The following is a 14,398-nucleotide window of genomic DNA, read 5'->3' as shown; positions in this document are numbered from 1 at the left end:
TTCTCACCCCCAGGCACCTGCCTGTACAGGAGACTCCAGGCCTGAGGGAATATCTTGCCTTAAAATAATCTGTGAGTGGCAGGACTAATGAGGAGGAAAACTGGGTGAGAAGACAGAGATGGCAAGAGGCAGGATGGAACAGGAGGCGACAGGCGCCTAAGGGTAGGGGGGACAATGAGGGGCTAGGATGTGCTCATGCAGTCTCCTCTTATGGGGTCAGGACTAGAACACAAGGCTTCTTGAACATGTCGTACTATTCCTAAGCCTCAGAAAGGACCAGAAGGGGAAGACTATACTCACCTGGAGGAATCTGATTCACCCAGACATGATGTGCTTGACAAAGGCTAGGAAAAAAGATGAAAACCAGCTACTGGAAGCTGCCTGATCTGCACTTGGCCCTTCACCCTTCCCTGCCACTTTTCTATCCCCTTTACTGCCTGACTTTAACCCTTCCAGCCACCATTTCTCCAGATCGTAATTCTTCTGTTTGGGAGAAGGTGGAGGAAGAGAAGAGACTGAAACATGCTCTGTGTGTCAATGCTCGATGTGCATGAAATGAGCTACATTAACCCACTTAGTCCTTGCAGCCTAGAGACAGGTACTAGCATGACCCCCATCTCGTAAATGAGAAAATTGAGGCTATGAAAAAGTAAGTGACTTGGTTCAAGGTCTTATCGCTTGTAGCTCACAAAGCTGCCTCTAAATCCTTGTGCAGAAGGACAACAGCCATCATTCCACCACGCCCACCTGTGCTGATATTCTTCTACAGACCCACCTAGCCCAAACTGGGTCCGCGCCTCATCCCTCAAGTGCCCAGGAAGCAAGACTGTGACTATATACCTTCATAATTGATGCAGCCATTGGCATCCTCTTGGCCAGCTAACAGCTGTTCCACTTCAGCTTCAGTCATCTTCTCCCCTAGGTTGGGGGCAGTGAATGTTTTATTACAGATGGCAAAGGAAAAGCAGGAAAAACCTAAGAACCCCTGGGGGCTGGAAAGTTGTCATAATACCAAGCCTCTCCCAAAGGCTTTGGAGGGTGAGGCCAAGGGTCTTAGAGGCCCTACCTAGTCCCTGAGGCCAATCCCTTACAACCATCACAGGGTGAACAGACCAGGGTCCCAGAGCCTGAGACAAAGGCAAGGACAGAACCCTTGTGTCCCACCTCCCAGGCCTCAGCAGTAACTGCCTCTCCCTGCCACCCTATGCCTGCCTTCTTCTCCTCTCCCAGCCCTGGTACTACTGAGCAAACCCCATGGGGGTAGGTTGTTCTTTTAGTCCTTTCAAGGAGACAATATCAGGATGTGAGTGACCCTCAGGATGCAGAGTCCCCCCATAGCTCCCAACACAGGCCACCTCAATGGTCCCCTCTCCCCAACTCTCGCCCCTGGGCTTTAGCCCTGCTTGGCTACCATACCCAGAGTGGCCAGAACATGCCGAAGCTCAGCACCCATAACTGTGCCATTGCTCTCCTTGTCGAAAACGCGCAACCCCTCCACAAAGTCCTCGTAGGTGCCCTGCTCCTTGTTGCGGGAGATGTGCTGCAGGATGGGCAGGAATGTCTCAAAGTCCAGCATCTTGGCATTCATTTCTTCAGCCACACAGACATGGACAAAGAGAAAGGAAGCAACATGAGCAAAAGCTCAGGGAGGCCTCATCCAGTTCTGCCAGGTCAGACCTGACCCTGCAAGCTGGCAACACCCAATCCTTTCACTGCAGCCGCTTCCGAGGGAGCCACCGATCTCTGAGGGCAAATGGGAAGGGCAGACAGCTGGCTCTGGGACACAGTTTGCTCCATGAAAGGACTAGACAAAAGGGAAAAGGAAACACTGAGCCTGGGCAGCCAATTAGGCCAATGAGCTAAGGGTGGTAACAGGGGCATTTTGAGGGATGCCAAGGAGCTCTGGTAGCATAGTGGTTACGAATTAGGCTGCAAACCTCAGGGTCAGCAGTTTGAAATACCAGCTGTTCTGCAGGAGAAAGATGAGGCTTTCTGCTCCCGTAAAGATGTACAGCCTCGGAAACAGTGTTACAGGGTCCCTATGAGTTGGAACCAACTCCAGGCACACCGCTACAAAAGGCCTCATGGCCCAGCCTCACAGTCACTGCTGAGACTTCCAATATGTGTTGGGCATGTGATCACTGACCATATGTAAACTGACGGCATCAACAAATAAATTCTTGCATAACGGCCTCTGGGCCCCAGCACTAGACCATACGGCCTGGAGTTACTCTAAATCCATCCTTCTTACAAATTTGCAATTCTTTTGTGAACAGCACATTTCTTCCACATGGTAGTGTGTTAAAAACCTCCTGATGTGATGCTGTAGGATCAGCACTGGACTGCGAACCACAAGGTCAACAGTTCAAAGCCATCAGCTGCTCCACAGAAACCCTATACACAGGGTTGCTCTAAGTCAGAACCGACTTGAAGGCCCTGACTTGACAGCACTTAACAACAACGAATCCTTTTTCGATCTCACAGACTTGGGCATTTCTTTCTCTTTCAACAACTGAGGTTGTTGCCGTTGGTGGTGCTGATCCGTCAAGTCAGTTCCAAATCACGGAGCTCCCACATGTGTCAGAGTACAACTGCTCCACAGGGTTTTCAAGGTTGTGACCATTTGGCAGCAGATCATCAAGACCTGTCGTCTGAGGTGCCTCCTGTTGGGCTTGAACCACCAACCTTCCAGTAAGAAGTCAATCATTTGTGCCACCCAGGAAACCAAACAACCCAGAAATCCCCCAAAAGAGAAGTGGCCTAGCTAGCTCAAAAGCCCTGCTGCCTTGGGTAAACTCCTAGCCCTCTGGTCCTTGCCAGCTCCCATCCACACTGCTACCTCTTAGGAGAGGAGAGGAAAGAGCCAGAAACAAGGAAATAGGAGAAAGAACAAAGAAGCAGCCCAGGGACCCTCTGGAGAGATCACCCTTGCTGGGACCACCGACCACCATTGCCCAAAGCTACTTGGGCCCGCCTAGTGCCTGCACCTCTGACATTGAGGAGGACATGAGTGACTATGGCAGCCATTAGCTTTTCCCCACACTGCCACACACCCTCCAGCTCTGGTGTAGGATCAGCATTGAACTGCTAACCTCAAGGTCCATGGTTCAAATCCACCAGCCTCTCTGAGGGACACAGGTGAGGCTTTCTGCTCCCATAAAGTTGACAACCTCAGAAACCCTAAAGAGTCACTATGAATGAGAGTTGGGTTAGGAGTGGGTTGAGTTTTGTCACACAGAACAGGTGGCATTCACAAACGGAACCCTCTCCCCACACAATTCCTAGGAAGCCAGTAGTCAGGGTGCCTCATTCTGAACTCTTACCCACCAAAACCTGCTGGAATACGAATGCATGAAAGGGGCATCGTTAGAGAGCAAATCTTGAATCTGCTCTAATTTACATGTAACTTGGCATTTACTTCAAGATGTAGTCATTCTCCATTTTGTGATCTGATGTAGGCATCTTCCATTTCTATATAACACCAATTTTCACATAATGCTGAAGCTGTAACCATCATTGGCATGACTCAAAAAAGTCACACAACACCTCAGTGCTGCAACACCTCCAATAGAGAGTGAGGGGGTGGTTAGCTGTCCAATTCCCGCCCACCCTTCCTGCCTGCTGGTACCCTGGTACCCGAGGAGTCGGCAGAAGACACAGAGGCAATCAAGAGTTGTTCCTGCCCTCCAGAAGCTCCCAACTTCAGGGAGGAACCAAGAACAAGCCATGACTACATTCTTCAAGGGTCAAATAAGTGCCAAAGTCTTCTAGAGCCATTGTGTCAGTGGGATGCGGTGAACTTGGGAAGTATGGCTGATCCTGAAGGGCTAAAGAGAGAAAAGGGAGCAACTGTGGCCAGGCACCAGAGGAGGTCACCTGCTTTGACCCATGCTGACCTTCGGGCTTGGGCTTGCCCAGGACACGCAGCACCTCGGCGTTGGTGGGGTTCTGGCCCAGGGCCCGCAGCACGTCCCCACACTGCCCGTAGGTTATCTTCATGTCTCCAGTCGGGGTCCGGTCAAATAACGAGAAGGCTTCTTTGAACTCTGCAGAGAGAAGACCCAGCTGCAGCCCCCTGGACCAAGTGAAGGCTGTGGCTGAGGGCTGATACTTCCCCTGACCACATATCCTAGCCCCTCTCTGGAACCCACCCACACTCCATCTTCTGACAACAGAGCTGAGCCTCTCTGGAACCTCTCCCGATCAGTTGCTTGTCAGAGAATTTAATGTCTCCCTTTCCTCCACCCCTCCCCATCCACCCAGCCCTTCCTAGTGTGGGTGAAGTTCCTGATAGCTAGAGACAACAGGATATGAAAAAAGCTCTGGACCAGCTCTTGGCTCTGCCACAATGAGACGCCACTCCATGTGCACACACAGGAAGTAACAGCTCCACCCCACCCACTCTTCTGAGTTACTCTCAGTGTCACAGGAGGTGGCAGTAGTTGGGAGCACTTTGCAAAGTGATAAGACCTGATATCAGTGCTGCCTGTTCCAGGCAAAATGATGCTGGGGCCTTGGAGCCAGACCACTCAGCTCTGCCAATGACCCACACGTGACCTTGAGGACACTACTAAGCTCACTGGACCTTTCTTCATTAGCTATGAGTGGGGAGACAATGTCCACCTGAGTGGGTTGTTGGGCAGATTATACAGTGAACCAAGCACGATCTAACAATGAGTCAACTGGTTATTATATTTACTAGCTCTGGAGCCAGCTCAGAACTATGTGATCTGGTGTAGCCATCTTCCATTTCTATATACCTCCCTGGAGGTACCAAGGCACAAGGCTAAATTAATACAGTGCTGGGCCTTTGCAAAGAACCTTGATTCCTTATTATACTGGGTGCAACCAATTCATGACTGGGGATAATTTGGACCAGAATGATATTGAAGTTACTTTATGCTATTCACAATCTAGAAGTGGTTTACTAAACAGATTAACAGTATAAATCAAAGAAGAATGTCTGAACTACTTAAGAGAAAGACTGTTTTTAAGTCTCTACAAGTACCATGGACCATCAAAAGAACCAACAAATATGTGTTGGAAGAAGAAACAGTCAGAATGCTCCTTAGAAGCCAAAATGGCCAGACTTCATCTCTCATACTTTCTACATGTAATCAGGAGGGACCAGTCCCTGGAGAAGGACATCATGCTTGGTAAAGTGGAGAGTCAGAGAAAAAGAGGAAGACCCCCAATGAAATGGATTGGCACAGTGGCAGCAGCAATGGGTTCAAATGTAGCAATGATTGTGAGGTTGGTGCAGAACAGGGCAGCGGTTTGTTCTGCTATGCATAGGTTCTCTATGAGTCAGTAGCGACTCAACGGCTCCTAACAACAACAAAAACAAGGACTTTGGAGTCCTGTTGTGGTGCTGTAGGATAAGCACTCATCTACTAACTGCAAGTCGGTGTTTCAAACGTACCATCCGCTCCTTGGAAATGCTATACAGGGTTGCTAAGAGTTGGAACCAACTATATAAAGGAGCTCTGGTAGCGTAATGGTTACGAATCAGGCTGCGAACCTTAAGGTCAGCGGTTCGAAACTACCAGCCGCTCCACAGGAGAAAGATGAGGCCTTCTACTCCCGTAAAGATTTACACCCTCGGAAACCCTGTACAGGGTTGCTATGGGTCGGAACCGACTCAATGGCACTTAACAACAACAACAAATATAGCACTTAACAACAATACAAGTACTTTAGAAACTCTTATTTGCTTTGCAGCTGTTATGTGAATTCTTTGCAAATCATTCCACATACCAAAGCAGTTTCCCCCAAAACTTCTACTCTTTATTAAGGTTTGTATGTATTTAAAAGACATAAAGCTGTGTGTCTTTCACATTACTGAATAATTGAGTTCAAATTCCATTTCCATTGTTTACCAGTTGTGTGGCCTTGGGGAAGTAAATATTTAACTTCTCTAAGCCTCATTCCCCCTAGAAATGGCCCTATCTCATCAGGTCCTTACAAGAATTAAGTCCAATAATGTGTGTAAAATTGCAACACCTGTCTGTTGTTATTGTTTTAGTGAGTTTAATTCCAATCCTACCACTTGACTGTTGAATCTGGGCTAAATCACGGTTCATGGATCCTTTGTTTTGTGCTCTAATAAGAGGAAATAGCACCTTACAGAATGTGCCCTTTGGTTGTTTAAATGATTATAGATTCCTGATTGTTTTTGTGTACATCCCCCCAAAACAAAAACAAACAGAATAGAAGCAAATACTGTTGAGTGATAATACACGGAGGAGATTGTAATCATTGCAATGAAACAATGAATGTAAAACAGAAGTTCTCCCATGTAAACTATCACTCAATTCACAATAAAAACTTCAATAACAAAAAAAAAAAAAAAGAAAATAGTGCCTACTTGCCAGTTCTTGCTCTAAAGATTTCATTTCTTTTAATGTTTAAAGCAGTTAGCACCGTATCTGTCACAAGTTCAATGTCCCATAAATAGATCTCTTAGTGGAATATGAACTCAGATTTTCTGATTTTCTAGTTCATTCAAAAGAGTAAGGTCAGATTTCACAAAAGAAGGAAGTTTCCTTGTAAAAGTAAATAAAATAATGCTTACTAGGAGCCACACTTTTGTTGTGGTGAGACTCCTATTGTGGTGCTATGGGATTAGTACTGGACTTTAAACCACACAGTTGGCAGTTCAAACCCACCAGCTGCTCCTCAGAAACCCCTATACAGAGTCGTTATGAGTCGGAATGAACTCAATGGCACAAACAGGAGGGTGGTACATGGGGGGGGGGGGGTAGTCCTAACAACACTGAGCTGTGATATGAGCACTTATAGTGGACCAGGCTCTAAGCTGATAACTTTGTATGAATTATCTCATGAAGCTTCATGCTACAGATACTAGTCTCCTCATTTATAGTCAATGCAAATATGAGTCTTGCCTAAAAGAAACCATCTATGTCTTCCCAAAGGGCATGGGAGGAAGGAAGTGGAGGAAGTAACCAGCTGTACCTCCTAATGTGCTAACCTATTAGCCTGCTGGGAAGCCTGGGTATGTGCATAAAGCAAACACTGAAGTTTAAGATTATTAAATAATTTTTTTAAAAACCAAAACAGTAGCTGTCAAGTTCATTCCAGCTCGTGGTGACCCCTGTGTTACAGAATGGAACTACATTCCATCAGGTTTTCATGGCTGTGACCTTTTGGAAACAGATCACCAGGCCTGTCTTCCAAGAAGATGCCTCTGGGTGGATTCGAACCACCAGCCTTTCAGTTAGTAGTCAAGCACTTTACTGTGTACAGCACCCAGGCAGCCTTAAGATTTACTACTAGATAAAAAAAAAAAAAAAAAAAGCTCAATGTGATCCTTCCTGAAATATATCATAGGAAACATGATGTTCATGGGCCCCAAAAGAAGCCTTTCATCTAGAGCCTGCAGTAGTTACCTGCTTACTGGAGAAATCAGTCAACACCGTCCTAGGAAGAAATGGAAATCTATAGAGGACTAGAGAAGGAAGCCAAAAGTTGGAAGCAAGCTCCTTTGAGATGAAAGCATGAAATTGGAGCCATATTGCCTGGAGACTATCAAGATAAGAAACTATTTGATAACTCTCTTCCAATCAACAGAGGAAAGCTGGAGGGTCCAGAATAGAATCACAGAATTTCTGAATTGAAAAGAGCCAAACACTCTTGCCTTGCAAATAAGCAAATTAAGATTTAAAGGAGACTTGTCCGAAGTCTCAAGACCAGATGGTGGCAGAATTAGGGCTAAAATCAAAGTCTCCTGATTCCCAAATAATGTTCTTTCCACCGCAAATAAGTGTTTGAATTCTGGTTCTACCACTGACTGGACTTGCTTGTGTGAAGTTGAGCAAGTCATGCAGCCTTTGTGCTTGTAAAACGGGGGTGGGGTGGGGAGGAGTGATTTTAGTCCCTATCTCACAGGGTTGTTTGAAAATTAGATGTTTTAGTCCACATAATAGGCTTAGAACTATGCTTACTGCATGTCAGACGATTAATGTAGGTTTGCTATGATGATGATTACCATTCCTACTACTCCAGCAAGGTGGCACAGAGAGGGAAGGGGAGGGGAGGCGGGGCTTTTAAGACTCACCTTCGATCTGGTCAGCAGAGAAGTCTATCTGTCAGGAAGGAAAACACAAGGGTAAGCAAGGGCTGGGACTGCACCACAAACTGGGTCATCTCCGTAGGAGGCTCCCAACTAAACATAAAACCCAAACTACTAACAAAGGGACCACAGCTTAATCAGTAAAGCCTCCAGAGCATCCTCAATACCACGTGTCTAGTGATGGTTCTGAGCAAGAGGGGAAGAGGAAAAAAGCAATATTCTCCTTTGATAGCACTAAAACTCACACTGACTCCGTATTATAATTCCGTCTGGCCCACTGTAAACGCCTCATCCCATTCAACCATAAACACCTTCACTTTCACCCCTTCAGTCTCTCCCGACTCTACAATCCTCTGACCTTCTTATACCTTTGTATACCCACCACTTCCACTGTTGGACCCCTTTTTCTACTTGATGGTGATTTTAAATCCACCTCCTTTAATGAGGCCATCTCTCGTCCCACCTCCATTCTACTCCAACCCCTCCTTGAGCAAATGTCCCTCTTAGGCATTCTGGGACAACCAAGCCATCTTGCATGGGCCCTCAGGGCTTCATATTTATTTTCTAGCTTACGTGTGCCCTGTCTCCCTAAAAGCAGGCGTTTTTGTTGTTGTACACTGATGTCTGGTACATAGTAGACACTAGATAAATAATTGTTGAATGAAGGAATACATTTTGGACTTCTCCCAATAATGACCAAGGAGCCCTGGTAATGTAGTGAATTACAAGCTGGGCTGCTAACCGCATGGTCAGTAGTTTGAATCTACCAGTCGCTCCATGGGAGAAAGATGAGGCTTTCTGCTCCTTTAAAGATTTACAGCCTTGGAAACTCTATACTGAGTTGTTATGAGTCGGAAGGGGCTCAGTGGCACATCACCACCACCACCCCCACCACCCCATAATGCATAAGAATCCAATGTTGAATACAGAAGAGGAAAGTGAGAGAAATGAGCAAATGTGAGTCATCAGCTGAATTTAGGGTCCTGTATGTTATTTCAGTGTTCTTATCCATAGGAGAGGTAAAGAATGTGTTATATGACTTCTCCGAGGAAAAAGTGCAGCTTGTCATGCTCCACAGAGCTTGAAGTCCCAGGAGAAAATGTGTTAGAGAAATTAGTATGAAAAACATAAGATCAGAACATACCAGGGGGCTTCAAAAAGCTTGTGGAAAACAGAGTTGAGAGACAATAGAATTTGTCCAGGAATTCTTGAAGTCCCCTTGTATGGCCTAACCACATATGTTGGGTTCAAATTCACTTTTGTTCTATCTTTGAGCAAAGAATCTTCTAAGCAAAGGAACTGGGTAACATAATTCACAATAAAGCATTTTTTAAATTTTTTTTAAAGGAACTGGGTAAATGCAACCATGCCTTCATGAAAAATTCCTTCCCACCACCACCACCACCACCACTTGAAAACAACTACCAATTCCCAGGACTGGAAGACCCAGACAAGGCAAAGAGGAGTGCAATAGGGTTAGAAATTGGGAAAAAGAAATAGGTCTAGAGGAGGGCAGTGTTCAGACGTTACCATGTGGCTGCTGCCCAGCCTTCAGGAATCTGGCTTGGCAGTAACTGTCCCACTGGAGAAATGCTTAATCAGAACAAATCAGAAATAAAACCTAGGAAGGACCCTGAGGCAGGGAGATGACCAGTTTTCTCTTGCCAGTTTCTGTCCATAGAGGGAGTCATATACGACTTAGGAAAACCTTCAGGTACTTCCAAGGTCTTCGCTATGCCTCAGTAGTATCAGAGTGAGCCATAACCAAGCAACTGATTGGGCAAGAGATGGAGCAACTGTCTCCATCTCTTAGCCAACCCAGCTTTGCTTAACTCCTGTCCTTTGTAGGGGATTACCATGGCTCAACCCAGGTCCTCTGGCACAACAATTACATAGTCCCTGGCAGGGCTTCCAGGAGGGTCATACAATAAGAGGCCTAGCTTCTATTTTCCTGCCTACCTGTCATAAAACTAGTCCAGGGAGCTTACTTTTACCTCATTCTCCACCTGCCCAGCCTGCTCTGAGGCTGCGATCCCCCGGGGCCCACCACTCCCAACTTGTTATTAATAGTGCTTCAGACCCATAACCACTTGACCTCTTCTTCTGGTGCCAAGTCTTAAAACAGATTAGGCCCCACCCCACCCCTGCCCCTGCTTCTCTGCCCTTCCTAATTTCACTCCTTCAGCAGCTGGTCCACATAGTTGGGAGGCCACAAGTGACCGTCAGCAGGCAGGGGCTGCTCCAGCTCCAGGAGACAGACCAAGGTGGGGTAGAGAGGGACGGCACTGAGGAGGCCAGCTCTTTCACCAGTTAGACAGAGGGGCTCAGTCTGGGAGGCACCCATGCCTCTGAATAGTCCAGGTGGGAACCCTAACTGAGGCCAGCTGGGTAGGGAAAGAGATGAGGGAACCAAGCTGCTGTCACCATGCCTACAAGCCCACCGCCACCTCCTCCCATGCAAGCACCTGGCTGAGGGGAGCCTGAGACACGGCGCTGCTCTCTTCACTAGGTTCACGTCACCCTGACAGCTATCTCTTTCTCTATAATGACATCACAAGACCACTGAGGAAAAGTTTCTTTACTTCACTGTGGTGGTCACCAGTATCTTAAGAAACATGGTTGGTCAGTTAGTTGTACCTGTCCACCACTCCCAACTCCTCTTAGCAAATTTGAGTGGCAGAACAGAGCTTTCTAAGACAGCAGCTTGTTCTTGAGGGAAAAGGCCTACACCCTGAGGCTCCCTACACCAGCCCCATACCCACTCCACTGCCCTATGGGATATATCTGGGCCTTGCACACCATAGTCCTCATTCCAGTCCTGCCAACATCAATCCAAGTAGATCTCTAGACTCCAGACAACTAGGATCTTCAATGTCATCCCGACTTCCCTCACAATGGCTCACTCACCTTTATACTCTTGGGGTCAAAGGCAGGTTCCTTGGGTGGCTCCGGGGCTGGGGCTGCGGCAGGGGCTGGGGCTGGGGCCTTGGCCGCCTCCTTCTTAGGCTCTGGTTTCTTGGGAGGCATGTTGTCTTGCTGAGCTTTTTGGTGAAAGTGGGACCTAAGGAAGAAGCAAGAGATGTGGTGCCTGAGAGACACGACAGGAGACTGGGCCTCCTCCCACCCCTTTTATCCTGGGCAGGAGCCCCCACAGAGGGGCTGGGTGAGAGCTAGAGCAACTGCTGCTGACTATAAAAGGAAGAAACATCAGCAGGGGACAGCTGACAACTGTGTATTGTCACCGGGTTTGGGGCTTCCAGCCCTCTTTCCCCCCACCCCCCACCCCGCACCCACTCACACACTCCTCACAGCCTCCACCTCTGAGACAGGACTTCCTGCCAATTGGTGGACACCCATAGGGACCAGGAAAATAGACTCTCTCAAAAATGCCAAGTACAGCCAAAGAGATGAGCTGACTTGAGCAGTTGATAACCCTCACACAAAGCCCAGGGGAGGGTGAGGCTTTTTTTAGCCCCTCCTGAGCAGAGGCAGCCCACTGCACATTCCTTTTAAGCCAAGATCCTTTAAGCTGAGATACACTCTGGTCCCTCAGCTCTGCCCTGTGGTTCAACTCTCCAGCCAGGAGCCCTGGAACAACAGCTAGTCTAGCCAACCCACATTGTGCCATAGTCTCCCAGTCCTCACACATGGTGAAAGCCGCCATTTTCCAGAGCAGACATCCCAGGAACTCCAAACCTCCAATCTCTACGTCTGAGGTCCCCACCACCTCAACAAGTATTGAGCACTTAACATGTGCCTCGCAGGGTCTGAAGGATCCCTGGCTGCACAATAGTTAAGTGCTTGGCTGCTAACAAAAAGATTACAGTTCGAACTCACCCAGTGGCTCTGGCGATCTGCTTTGTAAAGAATATAGCCAAGAAAAACCTATAGGGAAGTTGGCAGTTCAAACCCACCAGCTGCTCCTTAGAAACCCTATACAAGGTCACTAGGAATCAGAACTGACTCAAAGGCACTTAACAACAAAAAACAATTCTGTTACATGGGGTTGTTATGAGTCAGAATCAATTTAACAGTACCAGGCAACAACAGTAAGGCCTGGGTGAGAAACAAGAGAGTCAATTAAATGAAGGACCAGAAAACTTGGTATCTGGAGAACTTCCAGAAAGACGGCAGACTAGGCAGACATACTACACAGACCCTTTACAACAAAGATATAAGAGCTCAAACAAAACAGACACTGATGAAAATTCTGGCACCCTAAACTTCAGAAGCTCTGGTAGCGTAGTGGTTACGAATCGGGCTGTGAACCTTAAGGTCAGCGGTTCGAAACTACCAGCTGCTCCGTGGGAGAAAGATGAGGCTTTCTACTCCCGTAAAGATTTACACCCTCGGAAACCCTGTGCAGGGTCGCTATGGGTCAGAACTGACTCAACGGCACTTAACAACAACAACAAACTTCAGAAGAAAGGTTAGAGAGGTAGATGGGGTGCTTTCTGGGAGAAGAGGCCAAGCAGGGATGGTGAGAGGGAGACTGACTGGTGAACAATTGACCAGATGTGTCTCGACTATCTTATGAGTAGCTTTGGCAGCAAAGGAAGGTCTAGCCGAGCAAATTTGCATGGGTACCAGAAAAAGTACGATTTCTTCTTTTTCCCCATGATCTCCTGGTAACCAGAGGTGTGGCCAGCTCCCACCTTTATCCATCCCCAGTGCAGACCCTGTTCTGTGAGAGCTTGGAGCCACAAGGTTGGAAGCCAGACCAGTGTGAACTGGGGGCCAGATATGCCACTTTGGTGTGCTGCTTTGGTGCACCACTCTGGTGCCTGGATTCAGATGGGCTCTACTCCAGACCCACAAAACCCTCAGAGCCACCAGACCAGTATTTAACCAGTCACCCTGCCCCCAGCTTCCCTGTAGGCCTAACACACACTGAAAGCAGCTCCATCCAGGACTTCCACAAACTACTTCCAAACTGAGTGCCCTGAACATAGATAATACAGAGGTAGATGGGAACTCCATCTGGGACAAGAACACTGCTGCCACATCCCTTTCACAACCATCTTGTGAGCTCTTGAATTGTAGGAGCCCAACAGAGATGTCTCCCCTTTGGGTCCAATGACTGCACTGTTTGTTTTATAAATATGACAACCCCACAATGTCCCAGAAAAAAAACAGAAAATTTTAGCTTACACAAAGAAACAAGAGAAAATGGCACAAACAAATAACCAAGATGCAAAGCCAGAAAACATTCCTGAAGAAGAAAAGGTAATGGAACTAACTGAAAAAGAATTCAAAAGAATACTAATTAGATACCTTCAAAGGATCAATAGAAAGATTGAGGAAAGCAAGATGAACACAGTAAAAACTTTAAAGAAGAATTCAGGAAAACACTACAAGAACAAACAGACAAAACAAATGCAAATTTGAAGCAAAACAAAACCTGTAATTAGAAATCAGAAGATGAATACCAAGATTTCAGAAATGGACAATACGTTGAAAGGGCAAAGGATCAGATGTGAAGCATTGAAAGCTTGAAATAGTAAGCTTAAAGATAAATCTTTCAATACCAGTACGCTAGAAGAACAATCAGAAGAAAAAAGGAAAAAAAAAAAAAAAAAATCCAAAGAAAGCCTCGGAGTTATGTGGGACACCATGAAGAGGAACAACCTATGGGTGATTGGAATTCCAGAACAGGAAGAGACGAGCACAGAGAAAATTGTTGAAGAGTTGTTGGAAGAAAATCTCCCTAGCATAATGAAAGACAAGAAGATAAGCATACAAGAAGCTGAACAAACCCCAAACAGGATAGATCCCAAAAGAAAATCACCAAGACATATCATACTCCAACTATCCAAAATCAAAGACAAGGAAAGATTCCCCAGAGCCTATTGGGAAAAATGAAAAGTTACCTAAAAAGAAGAACCCATTAAGACTAAGCTCTTGTTTTCTCAGCAGAAACCATGCAGGCAAGAAGGGAAGAAGAAGACAATAAAAATTTATGACATATACAAAACTCTGGGAAAAAAAATTTGTCAACCAAGAATCATATCCCTCAAATATAATGGCAAAATTAGGACAGGTCCTGATAAACACAAACTAAAGGAATTTGTAATGACCAGACCAACTTTTAAAAACATGCTAAAGGGTGTTCTTTAGACTGAGAACCAACAACAACCTGAGATTACCATACATGACAACACCACCCAGAACTCAATCCAGACATAGAAGTATTCAAAGTACAACCAACCTACAAGACTGAAAATAGGGAACCAGAGATATCAATGTACAATGAAGTCAACTGCAAAGCAAGAGGGAAGAAATAGTGTAGATACAGAACTTCCACAT

General features: G+C 46.4%; 1 protein-coding gene across 1 annotated transcript; it reads right to left on the bottom strand.

Moving 5' to 3' along the window:
* Nucleotides 1-297: 297 nt before the first annotated feature.
* On the bottom strand, nucleotides 298-11,163 carry MYL4 (myosin, light chain 4, alkali; atrial, embryonic). Its single transcript, XM_006833552.1, has 6 exons — nucleotides 11,000-11,163; nucleotides 8,078-8,105; nucleotides 3,897-4,046; nucleotides 1,417-1,590; nucleotides 841-918; nucleotides 298-344 (listed from the first exon to the last, which is right to left on the bottom strand). Exons 1-6 carry the CDS (start codon nucleotides 11,117-11,119, stop codon nucleotides 316-318), a joined length of 579 nt encoding a protein of 192 aa, XP_006833615.1. The 5' UTR covers nucleotides 11,120-11,163; the 3' UTR covers nucleotides 298-315.
* Between the last annotated feature and the right edge of the window lie 3,235 nt (nucleotides 11,164-14,398).

Source organism: Chrysochloris asiatica, unplaced genomic scaffold (assembly GCF_000296735.1).
Source record: "Chrysochloris asiatica unplaced genomic scaffold, ChrAsi1.0 scaffold00007, whole genome shotgun sequence".
NCBI classification, from domain to species: Eukaryota; Metazoa; Chordata; class Mammalia; order Afrosoricida; family Chrysochloridae; genus Chrysochloris; species Chrysochloris asiatica.
Note: the sequence above shows the minus strand (reverse complement) of the source record. Positions and strands in the feature narration are given on the sequence as shown.

Coding starts and splice junctions, on each gene's coding strand:
- MYL4 (XM_006833552.1), bottom strand. CDS start 11,119: ATGCCTCCCAAGAAACCAGAGCCTAAGAAGGAGGCGGCCAAGGCCCCA. Junction 8,106..10,999: donor TTGACCCCAAGAGTATAAAG/GTGAGTGAGCCA, acceptor CCTTCCTGACAG/ATAGACTTCTCTGCTGACCA. Junction 4,047..8,077: donor CTCTGCTGACCAGATCGAAG/GTGAGTCTTAAA, acceptor TTCTCTCTGCAG/AGTTCAAAGAAGCCTTCTCG.